The sequence below is a fragment of the Bufo bufo genome, chromosome 2 (genome assembly GCF_905171765.1).
Source record: "Bufo bufo chromosome 2, aBufBuf1.1, whole genome shotgun sequence".
NCBI lineage: Eukaryota > Metazoa > Chordata > Amphibia > Anura > Bufonidae > Bufo > Bufo bufo.
In genome coordinates, this window is record NC_053390.1 from 215,299,903 (window position 1) to 215,321,793 (window position 21,891).

Genomic DNA, 21,891 nt, shown 5'->3' on the forward strand with positions numbered 1-21,891 from the left:
ATTTTCATTGCATAGACCTAGGTTCACATCTACAGGGGAGTGTCAGTTAGGGGCCTCCATCGCATATTCTGTAAAAATACGACAAAATACCACTGCATGCAATTCTGGAAAACTGACGACTTTGTTATAGTCAATAGGTGTTGTTAGTGTCCAGGATATCCCTCTCCATTTTTTTTTCTGTTCTTAAATTGGAAAAGAAAAAAAAAAGAAAAAATCACCACAGATTTGAACCTAGTCTACACAGGCTATGGTGTAAGTGATGAAAGTTCTTACAAATATCCCAGAATGTTGTCTTGGTTTTTTACTTCATTTATTGCTTGTAACTTCTGACCACCTTCACAGAATGCCAGCTTTGGTGGTGACCGAGACCATTATGAAGAGTGGACTTTCGAAGATTTCTTTAATGAAGATGGAATTGTCCTTGATCCATTGGTGGTTCTGCCAGTTGCCTATGACTTAACTACTGCTTTTGTTCCAAGTATAATTGGTAATTAATTATCTATTAACTTGTTTAAAGGGGTTGTCTCAAAATCAACACAAATCTCCTATCCATCAGATTGACTTTAAGTGTCTGATCATGGGGGTCCCATCACTGGGACTGTCATTATTCAGGAGAGTGAGGTTCCTGCGTCCACCATTTGTACCATTGCAGCTTTTAAAGTCTGTGACTGATGGAGGTAGCGGAGTACAATGCTTTCTTTGTTAGTCCCAGTGCCATGACACCAGCTGACCATTGCCATTTAAAGGGAACCTGTCACATAGAAAATGCATATTAAACGGCGAGCATAACCTTATAGAAGTCCGTAACTTCAGTGCTCCAGACAAAAAAAAATTACCAGGAGCCATCGGCTCCTAAACTAAAATATTTAGGAGCCAAATTACATTTTTTAGTCGCCAAATTTAAAATGCATATAATTAAAAAAAAAAAAAGGACTTTGAGAAGATGAGAGGCAGGTCACAGTAGTGAGCCAGCACCACATACCTCTCACATGCAGGGACATCTTCTGGGGGACAAGGTGACTAAAAATGGCGAATTGCGTGGTTTAGAGTTTTTTTTCTGTTACGGCCTTCACCGAGCGGAAATATTTTTTTATATTTTAATAGCTCACACTTTTTGAGACGTGGCGATATCTAATATGTTTATTCTTTATTGTTTGTAAATTTTATATGTAAAACTGTGAAGGGGGCCATTTAAACTTTTAGTATTTTGGTGTTTTTTTATTTTATTTTTTTATTTAATAACCATTTCTTCCCTTAGGGACTAGAACCTGGATCTTTTCATCCCTTGTGCTATTCACCCTGATAGAGCTCTATCAGGGTGAATAGGATCTCACACATCTCCCTGCTGCCCTGTGCTCTGTGCACACAGCAGCAGGGAGCTGAACATGGCAGCCAGGGCTTCAGTAGCATCCTGGCTGCCATGGTAACGATCTGAGCCCCAGCAGTGTAATCTGCCACTGCCACCACTCGAGGGGATGGGACCCTGTGGCCACCATACAACAATGGGGGAGGGGGGGGACGACAACACTTGTGGCCAGTGATGGGGGGGGGGGGAGAGAGGCTTTGGGGGGGCGCACTGCACCACCAATGAATGTAATTAAAGAGGACTTTTCGTGGGTCCAAAGAATATGAACTTAGTATCAGGCTACATAGAGCGGCGCCCAGGGATCTAAGTGCACTTACTATTATTCCTGGGCGCCGCTCCGTTCACCCGCTGTGGCCCCCGGTATTTTCAACATTCAGAGCAAGGAGGAGGAGACGCAAGCGTCTCTCCGTCTCCCTGACAGCAGCGCTGTCCAATCACAGCTCAGAGCCAGGGAGAAAAAAAAACTCCGGAGCTCTGATTGGATAGCGCTGCTGTCATGGAGACGGAGAGACACTGGCGTCTCCTCCTCCTTGCTCTGAATGTTGAAAATACCGGGGGCCACAGCGGGTGAACGGAGCGGCGCCCAGGAATAATAGTAAGTGCACTTAGATCCCTGGGCGCCGCTCTATGCAGCCTGATACTAAGTTCATATTCTTTGGACCCACGAAAGGTTCTCTTTAACTCATTTATACAAGTGTCTGCAGCGGTATCACAGACCCGGCACCCGGCCTCAATAACAGGGCATGCGATCTGGGGCACCTGAGGGGTTAATTGCCGCATATCGCATGCCCTTTTATTGATGCCGGGTCTGTGATACCGCTGCCTATACTTATGTTTTACATTCACTGGTGGCGCAGTGGCGACAGCTACTCCCCTCCTCCTCCCCTGCTATCTCCCCATTGGTGGCAGTGGCGGCCGCGTCACAGTGGAGAGGGAGGGACTCCTTTCTTCTCCACTTTGCTACTGAAGAGAACTTAGGCTGCGCAGGATCGCGGCGGTACAGTCGCAAATGGCGACAAGACTAAAAAGTCTTGTCGCCATCTGCAAATTTTAACCACCTCAGCCCCCAGTGCTTAAACACCCTGAAAGACCAGGCCACTTTTTACAATTCTGACCTACACTACTTTCACCGTTTATTGCTCGGTCATGCAACTTACCACCCAAATGAATTTTACCTCCTTTTCTTCTCACTAATAGAGCTTTCATTTGGTGGTATTTCTTTGCTGCTGACATTTTTACTTTTTTTTGTTATTAATCGAAATTTAACGATTTTTTTGCAAAAAAAACGACATTTTTCACTTTCAGTTGTAAAATTTTGCAAAAAAAACGACATCCATATATAAATTTTGCTCTAAATTTATTGCTATACATGTCTTTGTTAAAAAAAAAATGTTTGGGTAAAAAAAAAATGGTTTGGGTAAAAGTTATAGCGTTTACAAACTATGGTACAAAAATGTGAATTTCCGCTTTTTGAAGCAGCTCTGACTTTCTGAGCACCTGTCATGTTTCCTGAGGTTCTACAATGCCCAGACAGTGCAAACACCCCACAAGTGACCCCATTTCTGAAAGTAGACACCCTAAGGTATTCGCTGATGGGCATAGTGAGTTCATAGAACTTTTTATTTTTTGTCACAAGTTAGCGGAAAATGATGATTTTTTTTTATTTTTTTTTCTAACAAAATCTCATATTCCACTAACTTGTGACAAAAAATAAAAAGTTCTATGAACTCACTATGCCCATCAGTGAATACCTTGGTGTGTCTTCTTTCCAAAATGGGGTCACTTGTGGGGTAGTTATACTGCCCTGGCATTCTAGGGGCCCAAATGTGTGGTAAGGAGTTTGAAATCAAATTCTGTAAAAAATGGCCAGTGAAATCCGAAAGGTGCTCTTTGGAATGTGGCCCCTTTGCCCACCTAGGCTGCAAAAAAGTGTCACACATCTGGTATCTCCGTATTCAGGAGAAGTTGGGGAATGTGTTTTGGGGTGTCATTTTACATATACCCATGCTGGGTGAGATAAATATCTTGGTCAAATGCCAACTTTGTATAAAAAAATTGGAAAAGTTGTCTTTTGCCAAGATATTTCTCTCACCCAGCATGAGTATATGTAAAAAGACACCCCAAAACACATTCCCCAACTTCTCCTGAATACGGAGATACCACATGTGTGACACTTTTTTGCAGCCTAGGTGGGCAAAGGGGCCCACATTCCAAAGAGCACCTTTCGGATTTCACCGGTCATTTTTTACAGAATTTGATTTCAAACTCTTTACCACACATTTGGGCCCCTAGAATGCCAGGGCAGTATAACTACCCCACAAGTGACCCCATTTTGGAAAGAAGACACCCCAAGGTATTCGCTGATGGGCATAGTGAGTTCATGGAAGTTTTTATTTTTTGTCACAAGTTAGTGGAATATGAGACTTTGTAAGGAAAAAAAAAAAAATCATCATTTTCTACTAACTTGTGACAAAAAATAAAAAATTCTAGGAACTCGCCATGCCCCTCACGGAATACCTTGGGGTGTCTTCTTTCCAAAATGGGGTCACTTGTGGGGTAGTTATACTGCCCTGGCATTTTCCAGGGGCCCTAATGTGTGGTAAGTAGGTAAATGACCTGTGAAATCCGAAATGTGCTCTTTGGAATGTGGGCCCCTTTGCCCACCTAGGCTGTAAAAAAGTGCCACACATGTGGTATCGCCGTACTCAGGAGAAGTTGGGGAATGTGTTTTGGGGTGTCATTTTACATATACCCATGCTGGGTGAGATAAATATCTTGGTCAAATGCCAACTTTGTATAAAAAAATGGGAAAAGTTGTCTTTTGCCAATATATTTCTCTCACCCAGCATGGGTACAGGGAGTGCAGAATTATTAGGCAAGTTGTATTTTTGAGGATTAATTTTATTATTGAACAACAACCATGTTCTCAATGAACCCAAAAAACTCATTAATATCAAAGCTGAATATTTTTGGAAGTAGTTTTTAGTTTGTTTTTAGTTTTAGCTATTTTAGGGGGATATCTGTGTGTGCAGGTGACTATTACTGTGCATAATTATTAGGCAACTTAACAAAAAACAAATATATACCCATTTCAATTATTTATTTTTACCAGTGAAACCAATATAACATCTCAACATTCACAAATATACATTTCTGACATTCAAAAACAAAACAAAAACAAATCAGTGACCAATATAGTCACCTTTCTTTGCAAGGACACTCAAAAGCCTGCCATCCATGGATTCTGTCAGTGTTTTGATCTGTTCACCATCAACATTGCGTGCAGCAGCAACCACAGCCTCCCAGACACTGTTCAGAGAGGTGTACTGTTTTCCCTCCTTGTAAATCTCACATTTGATGATGGACCACAGGTTCTCAATGGGGTTCAGATCAGGTGAACAAGGAGGCCATGTCATTAGATTTTCTTCTTTTATACCCTTTCTTGCCAGCCACGCTGTGGAGTACTTGGACGCGTGTGATGGAGCATTGTCCTGCATGAAAATCATGTTTTTCTTGAAGGATGCAGACTTCTTCCTGTACCACTGCTTGAAGAAGGTGTCTTCCAGAAACTGGCAGTAGGACTGGGAGTTGAGCTTGACTCCATCCTCAACCCGAAAAGGCCCCACAAGCTCATCTTTGATGATACCAGCCCAAACCAGTACTCCACCTCCACCTTGCTGGCGTCTGAGTCGGACTGGAGCTCTCTGCCCTTTACCAATCCTGCCACGGGCCCATCCATCTGGCCCATCAAGACTCACTGTTATTTCATCAGTCCATAAAACCTTAGAAAAATCAGTCTTGAGATATTTCTTGGCCCAGTCTTGACGTTTCAGCTTGTGTGTCTTGTTCAGTGGTGGTCGTCTTTCAGCCTTTCTTACCTTGGCCATGTCTCTGAGTATTGCACACCTTGTGCTTTTGGGCACTCCAGTGATGTTGCAGCTCTGAAAAATGGCCAAACTGGTGGCAAGTGGCATCTTGGCAGCTGCACGCTTGACTTTTCTCAGTTCATGGGCAGTTATTTTGCGCCTTGGTTTTTCCACACGCTTCTTGCGACCCTGTTGACTATTTTGAATGAAACGCTTGATTGTTCGATGATCACGCTTCAGAAGCTTTGCAATTTTAAGAGTGCTGCATCCCTCTGCAAGATATCTCACTATTTTTGACTTTTCTGAGCCTGTCAAGTCCTTCTTTTGACCCATTTTGCCAAAGGAAAGGAAGTTGCCTAATAATTATGCACACCTAATATAGGGTGTTGATGTCATTAGACCACACCCCTTCTCATTACAGAGATGCACATCACCTAATATGCTTAATTGGTAGTAGGCTTTCGAGCCTATACAGCTTGGAGTAAGACAACATGCATAAAGAGGATGATGTGGTCAAAATACTCATTTGCCTAATAATTCTGCACGCAGTGTATATGTAAAATGACACCCCAGAACACATTGCCCAACTTCTCCTGAATACGACGATACCAGATGTGTGACACTTTTTTGCAGCCTAGATGCGCAAAGGGCCCACATTCCTTTTATGAAGGCATTTTTAGACATTTGGATCCCAGACTTCTTCTCACGCTTTAGGGCCCCTAAAATGCCAGGGCAGTATAAATACCCCACATGTGACCCCATTTTGCAAAGAAGACACCCCAAGGTATTCAATGAGGGGCATGGCGAGTTCATAGAATTTTTTATTTTTTTTTGCACAAGTTAGCGGAAATTGATTTTATTTATTTTTTTCTCACAAAGTCTCCCTTTCCGCTAACTTGGGACAAAAATTTCAATCTTTCATGGACTCAATATGCCCCTCACGGAATTCCATGGGGTGTCTTCTTTCCAAAATGGGGTCACATGTGGGGTATTTATACTGCCCTGGCATTCTAGGGGCCCTAAAGCGTGAGAAGAAGTCTGGAATATAAATGTCTAAAAATTTTTACGCATTTGGATTCCGTGAGGGGTAGGGTGAGTTCATGTGAGATTTTATTTTTTGACACAAGTTAGTGGAATATGAGAGTTTGTAAGAAAAAAAAAATAATTTCCGCTAACTTGGGCCAAAAAAATGTCTGAATGGAGCCTTACAGGGGGGTGATCAATGACAGGGGGGTGATCAGGGAGTCTATATGGGGTGATCACCCCCCTGTCATTGATCACCCCCCTATAAGGCTCCATTCAGATGTCCGTATGTGTTTTGCGGATCCGATCCATGTATCCGTGGATCCGTAAAAATCATGCGGACATCTGAATGGAGCTTTACAGGGGGGTGATCAATGACAGGGGGGTGATCAGGAAGTCTATATGGGGTGATCACCACAGTCATTGATCACGCCCCTGTAAGGCTCCATTCAGACGTCCGTATGCGTTTTGCGGATCCGATCAGTCTATCAGTGGATCCGTAAAAATCATGCAGACATCTGAATGGAGCTTTACAGGGGGGTGATCAATGACAGGGGGGTAATCAATGACAGGGGGGTGATCAGGGAGTCTATATGGGGTGATCAAGGGGTTAATAAGTGACAGGGGGGGGGGGGTGTAGTGTAGTGGTGCTTGGTGCAACATATTACTGAGCTATCTGTGTCCTCTGGTGGTCGATCCAAACAAAGGGGACCACCAGAGGACCAGGTTGCAGGTATATTAGACGCTGTTATCAAAACAGCGTCTAATATACCTGTTAGGGGTTAAAAAAATCACATCTCCAGCCTGCCAGCGAACGATCGCCGCTGGCAGGCTGGAGATCCACTCGCTTACCTTCCGATTTTGTGAACGCGCGCGCCTGTGTGCGCGCGTTCACAGGAAATCTCGCGTCTCGCGAGATGACGCATATATGCGTGACTGTGCGCAGGGCTGCCACCTCCGGAACGCGAATCTGCGTTAGGCGGTCCGGAGGTGGTTAAGGCGCATTGGCGACCGTTTTGGTCGCCATCTGGAGCCCTGAACTTGTTTCCAAAGTTGGTTTTGTCCTTGGTGTCAGATGCACCTAATGGCAAAAAAAAAAACGTCTATTTTTTTGCCCGCATCATGTAAATTAGTCTCTTGAAGTCAAGGGAGCAGCGGCTTTCTCTCCTGAAGTCAAGCTCGCTGCGCCCCCTTTCCACACCTCTAAGCATTTGATTGATGTTCAAATTCCTGTCATGTCAAGTTCTAAATCCCTTGCATGTACCGCGTCCCTGTTATTCCTGCTCATTTTTCTCTGTGGCTCATTGCGTGTGTCCCGACTCGCGTGTACGCCACTAAACCTTCACAGGTGTCAACGTCATACGCTTGTAAATGTTTAGTGGTGCGCATGCGAGCCTGCGCATTGAGCCACTGGGAACACGGACATGGTACATTCACAGGATTTAGACCTTGCATCTATCAATGAAACGCTTAGGGGCGGGAAAGGGAGTGCTGCAAGCTTGACTTCAGGAGAGAAAGCCGCTGATCCTAGACTTAGAGCCTAGTTTACAGGACGCGGGCAGGGGAATAAGAACACAAAGAACAAAACCAATTTTGGCAACAAGTTGCAGACTTCTAGAAGGTAATGCTAGCCGTTTAATATGCGCTTTCTATGTGACAAGTTCCCTTTTAAACGCATGACCCTCTTTCTCATGATTGGTAGTGGTCCCAACAGTGGGATACCCAGCGACCAGATACTTATCACCTATCCTATGGATAGGTGATAAGTGTCAATCTTGGGACAGGTCTTTGGTATAATTCTTTAATCCCAACTTCACATTAGAAAGACTAATTTTATTTACTTTACAGGTCAAAAGCTGTATCCTCTCGATTGCGTGAATTCGGCCAACAGCCCATACATTAACGGTAATACCAATGTTTTTATACATCCACCTGTTATAATTCACACACAATGTTGTGTACAGTGATTATTGTCTGGCTAAATTTGTAGTAAATCCAATGTAAGGTTGTGTTAAAAAATGGTAGACAAATATTGCTGTGGACATGGTTTTAAAACGGCAGCAAGTTTGTGGCAAAATCTGCATATCTTCTAAATGCTTCTTCACCGAAATAATGAAATTTGCTGGAAAAATATGTAACATATCAGCATAGAATAGGGCAGGCTGCTGATTTAAAACTCTGAAGCTTGCCCTTAAAGCCCCAGAATGTTTCTGCAGCATGTGAATGAGTTTATGTAAAACCCATTGCCTTGCATTGTACTTTTCAGTACAGAAAACCTGCAGCAAATACACCACAAACTTGATTTTATATTTTTTCAGTTCACATTTGGCATAGGATGGATCCCAGCAGACTCCATTGGGTGATTTGCATCATTTTTACATCAAGAACAGCTATGCATACTACTCTATGCTTGCAGTCAAATCTGCTGATAGAGCCTCCAAACCATGTGTGAACTTATCCTTACGCTTCTGTGATGATAGAAGTAACACACTTTCACTCTTGAAACTTTTATTCTATTATTGGTAGTAATGTGTAAGATATGCATTAATCATGTGTTTATTAAAATGTTGTTTTCTTGCTCATATTATTGGGGGACACAGGACCGTGGGTATAGCTTGCTGCTGACATCAGGAAGCGACACTAGGCTGAAAACTGTTACCTCCCCCCCCTGCCAGCTATACCCCCTCCAGCCTGGAGAGAGCATATCAGTTTTTAGCTTAGTGTTGTAGGAGGCAGACCTCCCTCCTTAGCAGGGTGGCTCTTGTGATTTATTTTATCTTATTTTATTTTTTTTGTTTTTTTTTTTTGGTTTTTTTTTTGCAGGTTTCTGGAGGGGACACAGTCGCAGGGCTTCTCTGTCTCCCTGGGAGGCTGGCCGGTGTTTGTTGGACCAGGGCAGCCTAGCTCCCCTGCTTCCTGCCAGCAAGAGGGCTACCTGCTCCAAACCCTTTACTGCCCGGTCCCCTGCCACTTAGGTGCCAGCGGCCGTAGAGGTGGCACTGCTGGTCTGACAAGGAAGGGTGAAGATCACAGATGAAGACAGGTGAGTATGTTACCACCGGTAGCCCTTCCTCCCTTTCTCCTCGCAAGCCCCAGAACAGACCTGGAGAGGGGGTAGCGTCCTGGCCTCATTTCGGGGGGTTAAGTGCCGCTACGTGCAGCATCAGTTCTTGACATCATCAGTTCTTGGCCGCAGCAGCGTGGCTCAATGCTGCCGCGCATTTGCGGCGCTCTGCGGGGATACTTTCTGACCATTCTGCGTCCCTCCTGCAGGCATGGCAGCACTCAATTTTATTTCCTACAGGCGCATGGCAGCTTCCATGCGCAACAGAGCGGACATTCAGGGGGCGTGGCTTGCGGTAACTCACTCCAGTCATGTTCCTCAGCATCCAAAGTGAGAGGAGCCATCTTTCCCGCCGCAACAGTGTTCCTCCCCTCTTCTGCTCGGCTCTCCTCAGCGTGGTGAGATACATCACCTGGGTTACCGCCATTTCTGGTAGGACTATTGCTACCCCCTCCAGTGTTCTGCATGCCAGGCGCCCGCACAGAGCCATCCCTCCCCTCTACAGCCCACAGAAGTACAGGACCATTCTGGCTGTGTGGAACCTGACTAGGCAAAGTCCCTGTCCCGGGCAGTGGAAGACCTTTCTAAAATCTCCCACTCCACCCTTTCTCTAATGGGTCGTTTGATTGAGAAATCACCACCGGTACAGTCTACACCGTCTCAGAGCGTACAATCCAGGAGCAGGCTTCCTAGCAAGCGTCCCAGAGCAGGTCACCATTCTTCCTCTGACGCTTCAACATCCGCCCTCCTCCCGGTTCCCGATCACAGGCGTCCTCCCTCTTAGGTGACACGCTGTCGGAGGGGGAGATTGTGGAGATGGATCCAGAGCAATCTTCCCAGATTACATCCATGGTGGATAGTCTAGTATCTGCTATCCATGACCCTTTCCAGGTACAAGAGGACCTTCCCTCCACTAGCCACCAGGGGGTGTCATTTTTGCGTACGAAGCAGGCCCCTAAATCTTTCCCCTTGCACAACGACTTTTCTGTGGTTGTAGCAAAAGCTTGGGACCAGCCAGGTCTGCGCTTCCTGGTTCCGAAGCGGCTGGACCTACTCTATCCTTTTCCAGCTGATTGCGTGGAAAAATGGACCTCTCCTCCGAAAGTGGACCCACCGGTCGCTCGCCTAGCGAAGAGCACGGCTATTCCGGTGGCGGATTGCTCCTCTCTCCAAGACCCGGTGGACCGTCGCATTGAAGCGCTCTCCAAGTCTGTATTTGCGGCCAGTGGATCGGTCCTGCGACCCATTTTTACCTCTGCGTGGGTGGCCAAGGCAGTCTCGGAGTGGGCCCTCCGTTTACACCAAGACCTGGCGGCGGATCTCCCACCTGCAGCGCTCCAATCCTTGGCGGTCCAAATCTCTCAGGCAGGGAAGTACCTCTACAAGGCGGCTTTGGACGATGGTACTATGGTCGCGTGTTCTTCGGCTCTCGCAGTCTCTATTCGCCGGGAGCTGTGGCTTAAAGTTTGGGCGGAAGATTCCTCCCTTTTACCAGGTCTTGACTCTTTGGTTCCCGGCTCGACGAGATTATATCGGAAGCGATATGGGTTACAAAATAGAATTCAAGTCTATCCCTCCCAACCGTTTTTTCCTCTCACAGCCCCCCAGAGATCCAGTTCGGGCTGCGGCATTCTTTCAGACAGTCCAATCCCTTATCACACGAGAGGTGATAACTCCGGTTCCCCTAGAGGAAAGGTTTACGGGTTTTTATTCAAACCTGTTTGTAGTTCCCAAAAAAGAGGACGTGGTCCATCCGGTGCTGAACCTCAAGGTGGTAAATCGCTTCCTCCGGATTCAGCGGTTCAGGATGGAGTCCCTTCGCTCCGTGGTTGCTTCATTGGTCCAAGGCAATTCATGGCGTCCATAGACATTCAGGATGCCTACCTGCAGGGTCCCCATCGCAGCCGTTCACCAACGTTTTCTTTGTTTCGCTGTTCATTCGTGCCATTATCAATTCGTCGCCCTGCCATTCGGCCTGGCGACAGCTCGGTGGGTATTCACGAAGGTATTCTGTCCCCTCCTGGGCCTTCTGCGGTCCAGAGGCATTACTCTTCTACCTTATCTGGACGACATTCTGATCAAGGCTCTGACCGTCACTCAGTGCGAGGAAAGCCTTCGGAATTTTCTCAGCCGTACTACGGTGGACCCGGGGGAGTGGTCTCTCCATCAGGAGGTGTTCGAGGCTTTCTGTCTCCGGTGGGGACGTCCGGACGTGGACTTGATGGCGTCCAGGCTCAATCTCAAGGTCCCGTGCCTCTTCTCTCGCGCAAGGGATCCTGAGGCACACGGCATGGATGCTCTTGTGGCGCCATGGGATGACTTCTCGTTCCTGTACGTCTTCCCACCCTTAACTCTCCTGCCCCGGATTCTGCGCAGAATCAAGATTGAGAACATCCAGGCGATCCTGATTGCTCCAGACTGGCCTCGCTAAGCCTGGTATTCAGAGCTCATTCTTCTTCTAGGGGACGCGCCGTGGCCTCTTCCCCTAAAGGCCGACCTTCTTTCACAAGGTCCAGTCTTCCACCAGAATTTGGATACACTACGTTTAACGGCGTGGCTATTGAAACCTTCATTTTGAGACAGAAGGGTTTCTCTGATACAGTCATTCAGACTATGATTAGAGCCAGGAAACCCTCCTCATCAAAAATTTATTACAGGACTTGGAAGTCCTTCTTGCGCTTCTGTGAGGAGCGCGATCTTCCTCCCAGACTTTTTTTCCTTCCTAATATACTGGCATTTCTGCAGTCCGGATTGAAGCTAGGTCTGGCGCTTAGTTCGTTGAAAGGACAGGTCTCTGCCCTGTCCATTTTTTTTCCAGAGGCCCCTGGCCGGTTAGGTCCGATCAAGACCTTTTATGCAAGGGGTGGCTCACACAGTGCCTCCTTATCGTCCCCCTTGCATTCTTGGGACCTGAACTTAGTTCTGGGTTCACTCCAGGCCACTCCGTTTGAACCTCTGAGAGAGGTCTCCCTTCACTTGCTCTCCTGGAAAGTGGCCTTTTTAGTGGCCATCACATCTATCCAGAGGGTTTCAGAACTGGCGGCTCTTTCTTGCAAGGATCCCTTGTTGGTGTTCCATCAGGATAAATTGGTGCTTCGCCCAGTACCATCTTTTCTACCTAAGGTAGTAGCTTTTCACATTAACGAGGACATTGTTCTGCCCTCGTTTTGTCCGCAGCCTTCTCATCTAAGGGAGGCCTTGCTCCATCGTCTGGATGTGGTGTGTGCTTTGAAGACTTGCCTGTCAGTCGTGGCCCCCTTTCGGAGCACGGACGCTTTGTTTGTCGTCCCAGAGGGTCCTCGTAAGGGTTTTGCGGCCTCCAAGGTGACGATTGCCCGGTGGATTACATCGGCAGTTGCTGAGGCTTATTGCTCCAGGGACAAGGCGCCTCCTCTTGGGATCACGGCTCACTCTACCAGAGCGGTCGGGGCTTCTTGGGCTCACCTACACCACGCTTCTGCGTCCCAATTGTGTAAGGCGGCGACCTGGTCCTCCTTAGGCTACTTTCACACTAGCGTTCGGGGCTCCACTTGTGAGTTCCGTTTGGGGACGCTTCAAGTTAGAATATACTGAGAACTGTGTACATGACTGCCCCCTGCTGCCAGGCAGCAGGGGGCAGACCCCCCCCCCCCCCCCTGTATTTAACTTATTGGTGGCCAGTGCGGGCCCCCCTCCCTCCCCAGTATTAATTGTAACCTGTGCGGCCCCCCTCCCTCCTATATTCATCGGTGGCCAGTGCGAATTCCCAGTAATATGACCAGTGTGGAGTCCCCCTCCCTCCCTCCCCAGTATTAAATATGACCAGTGCGGCCTCTCCCTCCCTCCCCAGTATTAAATATGACCAGTGCGGCCTCCCCCTCCCTCCCTCCCCAGTATTAAATATGACCAGTGCGGCCTCCCCCTCCCTCTATATTCATTGGTGGCCCGGCCAGTGCGGATTCCAAGTATTGTGACCAGTGCGGCCTCCCCTCTCCCCCCCCCCCCCCCCCGCCTAATTAAAATAACCCCACCCCACCCTCATCATTGGTGGCAGCGGAGAGTACCGATCGGAGTCCCAGTTTAAATCGCTGGGGCTCCGATCGGTTACCATGGCAGCCAAGACGCTATTGCAGTCTTGGCTGCCATGGTTACTTAGCAACAAATACAAGCATTATACTTACCTGAAGAGCTGCGATGTCTGTGTCCGGCCGGGAGCTCCTCCAACTGGTAAGTGAAAGGTCTGTGCTATAGGCAATGCGCCGCACAGACCTTTCACTTACCAGTAGGAGGAGCTCCCGGCCGGACACAGACATCGCAGCTCTTCAGGTAAGTAATGCTTGTATTTGTTGCTAAGTAACCATGGCAGCCAGGACTGCAATAGCGTCTTGGCTGCCATGGTAACCGATCGGAGCCCCAGCGATTTTAACTGGGACTCCGATCGGTACTCTCCGCTGCCACCAATGATGGGGGGAGGGGGGGGGGGTTATTTTAATTAGGCAGAGGGGAGGCCGCACTGGTCACAATACTTGGAATCCGCACTGGCCGGGCCACCAATGAATATAGAGGGAGGGGGAGGCCGCACTGGTCATATTTAATACTGGGGAGGGAGGGGGAGGCCGCACTGGTCATATTTAATACTGGGAATCCGCACTGGCCACCGATGAATATAGAGGGAGGGGGGCCGCACTGGTTACAATTAATACTGGGGAGGGAGAGGGGGCCCACACTGGCCACCAATAAGTTAAATACAGGAGGAAGGGGGGGGGGGGGGTCTGTTCCCTGCTGCCTGGCAGCATCTGCCAGGCAGCAGGGGGCAGTTATGTACACAGTTCTCAGTATATTCTAACTTGAAGCGTCCCCATCACCATGGGAACGCTTCTGTGTTTAGAATATACGGTCGATCTGAGTTTTCCGAAGTGAAAAATCAGATCTGAAATAAACAGTTATGCAAACGGATCAGTTCTAAACGGATGCAAGCGTTTGCATTATAGGAGCGGATCCGTCTGTGCAGACACCAGACGGATTCGCTCCTAACGCAAGTGTGAAAGTAGCCTTACACACCTTCACAAAATTGTAGCGGGTGCATTCTTTTGCCTCGGCGGATGCTGCTCTCGGCCGCAGGGTCTTGACGGCCGCAGTGTAGAGACTTCCATGATGGAGTTGCTTTCTTGGGGGTTTTGTCTTCCCTCCCCGTGGACTGCTTTAGGACGTTCCACGGTCCTGTGTCCCCCAATGATATGAGCGAGAAAACAAGATGTTTGTGAACTCGCCTGTAAAATCTCTTTCTCGCTTTATTCATTGGGGTAGCAGCACCCATCCAATGTTCTTAGTGCGGCATGTGGGGTCCATGGATTGCTTGTTTTTGGTTTGGTCTTATGGCACTGTGCAGTTGTTGTTTGGTTTTCAGTTTAATTTCTGCTTCTCCTAATGCTGGAGCACAAACTGATATGCTCTCTCCAGGCTGGAGGGGGTATAGCTGGCAGGGAGGAGCTAACAGTTTTCAGCCTAGTGTCGCCTCCTAGTGGCAGCAGCAAGCTATACCCACGGTCCTGTGTCCCCCCCAATAAATAAAGCGAGAAAGAGATTTTACTGGGGAGTTCACAAAATTCTCTTTTTTTTGTTTCAACAGGAGAAAATTCACTGCTACCTGCTAAGACTCCTATATTGGCATTGTTGGAAAATTTGCAGGAGTGCAGCCAGTGTGAACTTACTTTGCAACTCATGATTAGGGCATTTGGCACTTGTCTGCAACATGGTGTTTCAAATAATATGGACAATCATTTGAGTGTAAAGGTATAGTAACATTTGTGCTAACTAACATTCGTGATTATTATTCATGGCCTGAACTTTTAACAGTATATTTTTTTTTGTTGGTTTTTTTTTGTGTGTTCTGACCTCTGTGGAGCTTTTCAGAAAAGGTTTTCAGTATAATAAAATTGCCTAGGGCAGTGGTGACGAACCTATGGCATGGGTGCCAGAGGCGGCACTCAGAGCCCTCTGTGGCACCCGCACCCTGGAAAAAAAGTGTATGGCGTGGCGTGCCAATATGCCTTAGACTTTTCCTGCCATTCATCAGCTCAGGGCGTACTAACAGCACAGGCAGCGCTTTGAATGTAGGCAGGCTATTATAGCTAAATGATTAAGTACATGGAAGATAAACTATTGTTGTTCAGGTTAACTTGCCATGTTGGCATTTTACGATAAATAAGTGGGTTTTGGGTTGCAGTTTGGGCACTCGGTTGTAAAAGGTTCGCCATCAGTGGCCTGGGGTATAAGGCCCCTTTCACACGGGCGAGTATTCCGCGCGGATGCGATGCGTGAGGTGAACGCATTGCACCCGCACTGAATACCGACCCATTCATTTCTATGAGGCTGTTCAGATGAGCGGTGATTTTCACGCATCACTTGTGCGTTGCGTGAAAATCGCAGCATGCTCTATATTCTGCGTTTTTCACGCAACGCAGGCCCCATAGAAGTGAATGGGGTTGCGTGAAAATCGCAAGCATCCGCAAGCAAGTGCGGATGTAGTGCGATTTTCACGCACGGTTGCTAGGAGATGATCGGGATGGAGACCCGATCATTATTATTTTTCCTTATAACATGGTTATAAGGGAAAATAATAGCATTCTGAATACAGAATGCATAGTAAAACAGCGCTGGAGGAGTTAAAAAAAAAAATAATAATAATAATAATTGAACTCACCTTAGTCCACTTGATCACGTAGCCCGGCATCTCCTTCTGTCTCCTTTGTTGAACAGGCCATCAGCAGAGTATCGGCTGTAATATCTTACAAAGGCGTCCGGGCTGCCATGTACCTAAGGCCTCCTGCACACAAACCCTGCGGCCGAATACAGTCTGTGGGGCAGCGGATCGCGGACCTATTCACTTTAATAGGTCCGCGATCCGGCCGTCTTTTTGCCGAACTGAAGTACGAGACGAAACCCCACGGAAGCACTCCGTAGGGTTCCGTTCCGGATTTGCGGACCGCATCCGTCGCTCCGTTGCGTGGTCCGCAAAAAAATTATAACCTGTTCTATTCTTGTCCGCGCTTTGCGGATAAGACTAGGCAGTTATATTAAAGGCTGTCCATGCCGTTCCACAAATTGCAGAACGCACACGGACGCCATCCGTGTTTTGTGGATCCGCAATTTGTGACCTGCATAACACACAACGGTCGTGTGCATGTAGCCTTAGTGTAAGTGTAGCAGTGACTATACGGTGCATTGCGATTAAATGACTATTGCAATGCACTGTATAGTGATCAGACCCACTGGATCTTCAAGAACCAAATGGAACTTGATAAAAAAAAAGTTAAAAAGTGTAAGAAAAAAAATGAAAAAATAATTTTCTCATATCCGTATGTCATTGAAAAACTTAAAAACTACACATGATTGGTATTGCCGCTTCCGTAACGACCTAATTTATAATAGTATCATGTTACTAAGGCCTCATGCACACGACCGTTGTTTTGGTCCGCATCCGAGCCGCAGTTTCCGTGGTACGCCAAAAAATATAACCTGTTGTGGCGTGTCCGTCATCCCAAAGTGCGTCAGTTTTCTTGCTATACTAGATCGCATGAGGCCTTGTCACGCATTGATCTGGCGCTGGGATCTGAGTTGGTGTGTAGGCAGGTGGAGGAGGTGAAATACCTGGCTAGGGCTTTGTCTGACCATTCCCCTCTGCTTTTGCGATTGTCCACCGCGCCCACGGTTCCGATATCTCAACAGTTGTGGACATTTAACTCTTTTTGGCTGCAGGTGATTGATTTTTCCCATGTCAGCTCCACTATACAGGAATATTTTACCTTAAATGTAGGCTCAGCTGCAGGCGGTGTGGTGTGGGATGCCATGAAGGCTTGTTTAAGGGGTATGCTTATTCAAGGGATTAGTAGGGCCAAACTTAAAAGTAGACAATTTGGAGAGTTTTTGAGGGATCGGGTGGGGGTGACGGAGGCGCAGTATGTGGAGAAGGGGGATCAGTTATCTCTATCGGTCTGGAAGGAGGCACAGGACGCATATAACTCGCACGTTGTGGAGCTTGCACGTACAAAACAATCTTTTCAGCGACAGAAGTATTACGATGAGGGAGAGAAGGCGGGCCACCTACTGGCTACTGTGGCTAGGGCGCAGACCACGTCGGTATATGTTACAGCTTTACAGGGGGAGGATGGAAGGGACATAGTGGATAGCCAGGTCATAGTGTCGGTGTTCCGTGCCTTTTATGCTGATTTGTACCAATCTCGTCTAGATTATAATAGGGAAGATATATCATTGTATTTGCAGGGGGTATCCCTGCCTAAGTTGTCAGACTCAGATAGTGCATATCTAAATGGCCCGCTACAATTGCTGGAAATCGAGGAGGCGGTGGCCTCTATGGCAAATAATAAATCCCCAGGTACTGATGGGCTGCCGGTGGAAATCGATAAGAAGTTTGGAGACATCTTACTGCCCCAGCTGCTGAAGGTTTACCAGGAGGCCTCAGAGACTGGGTCGCTTCCTGCGTCAATGCAAGAGGCTATTATTGTGGTTCTTCCTAAACCTGGGAAGAATCCACTTCTTCCGGATTCCTACCGGCCAATCTCATTGTTACCCACAGATATAAAGATACTTGCTAAGGCGCCTTTCTAAGGTTATCTCTTCCATTGTGCATATGGATCAGTCAGGATTTTTACCGAACAGATCTACAGCGATTAACATCCGACGCCTTTATCTTAATATGCAGATCCCGGTAGATAACCCAGGGGATAGAGTCATTTGTTCCTTAGCTGCCGCTAAGGCATTCGATAGTATAGAGTTGGAGTATTTGTGGGAGGTACTGGAGAGGTTTGGTTTGGGAGATAACTTTATAGCGTGGGTGCGGTTGTTATATGGTGGGCCTACAGCTCGAGTACGGGTGAATGGATGTTTATCAGAAGGGTTTCGGCTTTATAGGGGAACTAGGCAGGGCTGCCCCCTATCTCCGTTACTATTTGCCCTGGCTATAGAGCCATTGGCGGCTATGATTCGGAGTCATGCTGACGTCATTGGGTTTAAGCGGGGCGGGTTTCAGGAGAAAATAGCATTGTATGCGGACAATTCCTTACTGTTCTTGGCCGAGGCTAGAGAATCCCTTCCAGTAGTTATGGATGTGATTGGCACTTTTGGGCAGTACTCTGGTCTGGTTATCAATTGGAGTAAATCGTCCCTCCTTCCTATAGATCGTGTAGATCACTCTGCGGATTATGCTGAGTCAGGATTACAGGTGTTGAGTGAATTCAAGTATCTGGGGGTGGTGGTGTCTAGGAAGCTTACTGATTATGAGAAACTAAATTTGTCTCCCCTCATGGGCAGATTCAAACAAAAACTTCATGTCTGGTCTAAGCGGCCGCTGTCAGTGGTAGGACGGATTAAACTTATCAAGATGATCTGGATGCCTCAGCTGCTTTACCTACTACATAATTCCCCCATATGGTTACCGCTCAGATTTTTTCACTCAATTAATAGACTGTTTAGGGAGCTTATATGGAGGGGGGGCTCAGCAAGACTGCGGCTGGAAATACTGCAGAGAGGTAAAACTGATGGGGGATTGGCTCTTCCAAACCCGTGGGTGTATTTCCTAGCTTCCCAACTTCAGCATATGAGGGGCTGGGAAAGGGGAGAGGGAGATACTCAACATAGGCTACTGAGAGACTTTTTGGTGGCGTTAGAGGCAGATAAGCTAAAGATGTCGGGTGTGGCGTTCCCTACACTGCGCCTCTTGCATAAAATGTGGTGGAAAGTGAGGGACATGCAGGGCATTAAGGGCGTAACGCAGTATACCTCTATATGGGACACCCCGTGGTTGCCTCATTTAGGTTCTTTGCAGGGAATGGGGGGTTGGCGTAACAGGGGCATTATTAGAATTCACCAACTTATTGATAATAATGGTCTTAAATCTTATGAGCAACTTCAGACGGAAACTGCATTGCCGTCCTCCGATTTCTATAGGTATTTGCAGCTGCGCCATGCCTTCCGGGCTGACCAGGACGGCGGTATGTTGAGCACGGTACTTCAAAACAAGATTATTGCGTTTATAGAGAAGAGGGATTCCTCCTCTGGAGTTATTTCTTTGCTCTATCAGACCTTGCTGGATCTATTTCTGCAAGACCACCCGATAAATAGTAGGACAAAATGGGAAGCGGAGATGGGGCCGTTAGAGGAAACCCAGTGGCAGGAGATATTGGAGAGGATTCCGCAGCTCTCTCTCAGCGAGGCCCATAGGCTGTCGCACCTATATCTAATTCATAGGGTTTATAGAACTCCTCAGTTTCTGTTTAATATTGGACTTCGGTTGGACTCCAAATGCCCGCGATGCGGGGAGGAAGCAGGTATGCTGCACATGCTGTGGTCGTGCTCGGCACTGGAAGGTTTTTGGCGCGCAGTGCTGCATCTTATGAACTCTCTGAATGAAGTTACGCTGGATGTGACGCCATTTGTCTGTATATTGGGGTATGTGAAGGACTTGCCAATCACTGAGCCCAGGAAGATAGCAGTGGCCAGAATGTTGTATATGGCTCGTAAGCTGATTGCTCAACATTGGCTGGATGAGGGTAGTCCTAGTAAAACCGAATTTATAGCCAAGATTAATTGGTTACTTAATCTGGAACGAGGGGTCTATAGGAAGAGGGGTGCCATGGCCAAATTTGAAAAGCTCTGGACTCCTTGGATTGATGCCCCCGGGCTGGCGTCCAGGGAACTTCAGAGATACCGTCTGGGATTAGTGTGAGGGTACTATCGCTCATTGTACATATATGGCTTGGTGATTGGCGATTTCTCATAGAAGACATGGAATGCTTCTACGATATGTAATGTAATGTGGGGAGGTTATGGCCGATAACAAATGTATATTCCAACTCCGATTATAAGATCACAAATTTTCTCTCAAGATTTTGTGGGATTGTTGTAGGGATGGGGCTTGTGCCTGTGTCATTTTTATGCGGTTGTACTGGTGTAACCGAATGTTGAAGCTATGCAAGATGGAGGGCATCGCAATGATAGTTTGTGGGGGGAGGGTATGTGGGGGTTGGGGCCTTATGTTTGTATTATTATTAAAAAATGCTAATAAAAAATTACTTAATAAAAAAAAAAATATATAACCTGTCCTATTCTTGACCGTTTTGCGGATAAGAATAGGCAGTTACCATATTTTTGGCTTTATAAGACGCATATAACTCGCACGTTGTGGAGCTTGCACGTACAAAACAATCTTTTCAGCGACAGAAGTATTACGATGAGGGAGAGAAGGCGGGCCACCTACTGGCTACTGTGGCTAGGGCGCAGACCACGTCGGTATATGTTACAGCTTTACAGGGGGAGGATGGAAGGGACATAGTGGATAGCCAGGCCATAGTGTCGGTGTTCGACCGTTTTGCGGACAAGAATAGGCAGTTACCATATTTTTTGCTTTATAAGACACATTCTCCCCCCCCCCAAAAAAAAAGTGGGGGGGGGGGGGAATGGCCGTGCATCTTATAAAGCGGATACTTCGCTGGCCGCTATGCTGCACAGCGCGGCCAGCGAAGTATCAGTGTGGAGGGAGGAGCCGGGATACACTCATGGCGGGGCCTCGGTGCAGTGACTCTACTCTAATACACCGGGCCCCGCAACTGTTAAATACATTCAATCCGATCTATATCTAAATGTATACCGCACTGTTCAGTATTTACTGTAGTACCGTAAGTACAGCATTAAGACGGCGCAGACCGGCAGCTCCCTCGGTCATGCGCCGCCTGCCGCAGCTCCCTCCTCATGCGCCGCCTGCCTGTTCATTCATAAAGTGAGATAAGCAGACAGGTGGGCAGGCGGCGCATGAGGATGGAGCTGGGGCAGGCAGCGCATGACCGAGGGAGCTTCTGGTCTGCGCCGTCTTAATGCTATACTTACGGTACTACAGTAAGTACCGAACAGTGCGGTATACATTTAGATATAGATCGGATTGAATGTATTTAACAGTTGCGGGGCCTGGTGTATTAGAGTAGTCACTGCACCGGGCCCCGCCATGAGTGTCTCCGCCTCCTCCCTCCACACTGATGCATCTGATGGGGGATCTGTAGATGACACTTATGGGGATCTGTGGATGACATAAGTGTCATCCACAGATCCCCCATCAGTGTCATCCACAGATCCCCCATCAGTGTCATCCACAGATCCCCCATCAGTGTCATCCACAGATCCCCCATCAGTGTCATCCACAGATCCCCCCCATCAGTGTCATCCACAGATCCCCCATAACAGTGCGTCTTCCACAGTTCCCCCATAACAGTGCGTCTTCCACAGTTCCCCCATAACAGTGCGTCTTCCACAGATCCCCCATAACAGTGCGTCATTCACAGATCCCCCATAACAGTGCGTCATCCGCAGATACCCCATAACAGTGCGTCATCCGCAGATCCCCCATAACAGTGCGTCATCCGCAGATCCCCCATAACAGTGCGTCATCCGCAGACCACCATTAGCTCAAAACCTAACAAAAGCACACCTTTACATTTACCACAAGAGGAACCCCATAAAAAATAATAAACACTGACAGAATTACCATTTTGCCCTCTTTGCTCCACAAAAAATGGTATAAAAAG

The 21,891-nt window shown here is 47.4% G+C and overlaps 1 protein-coding gene across 1 annotated transcript in view; it reads left to right on the forward strand.

Annotated features, from left to right (window-relative positions):
* The window catches only part of KNTC1 (kinetochore associated 1), a 265,358-nt gene that overhangs the window by 165,964 nt on the left and 77,503 nt on the right, over nt 1-21,891 (forward strand). The window contains exons 38-40 of the mRNA XM_040416167.1: nt 343-487; nt 8,104-8,160; nt 14,928-15,091. Of these exons, the coding sequence (XP_040272101.1) occupies nt 343-487; nt 8,104-8,160; nt 14,928-15,091 (366 nt within the window). The remainder of the gene's footprint in view (nt 1-342; nt 488-8,103; nt 8,161-14,927; nt 15,092-21,891) is intronic.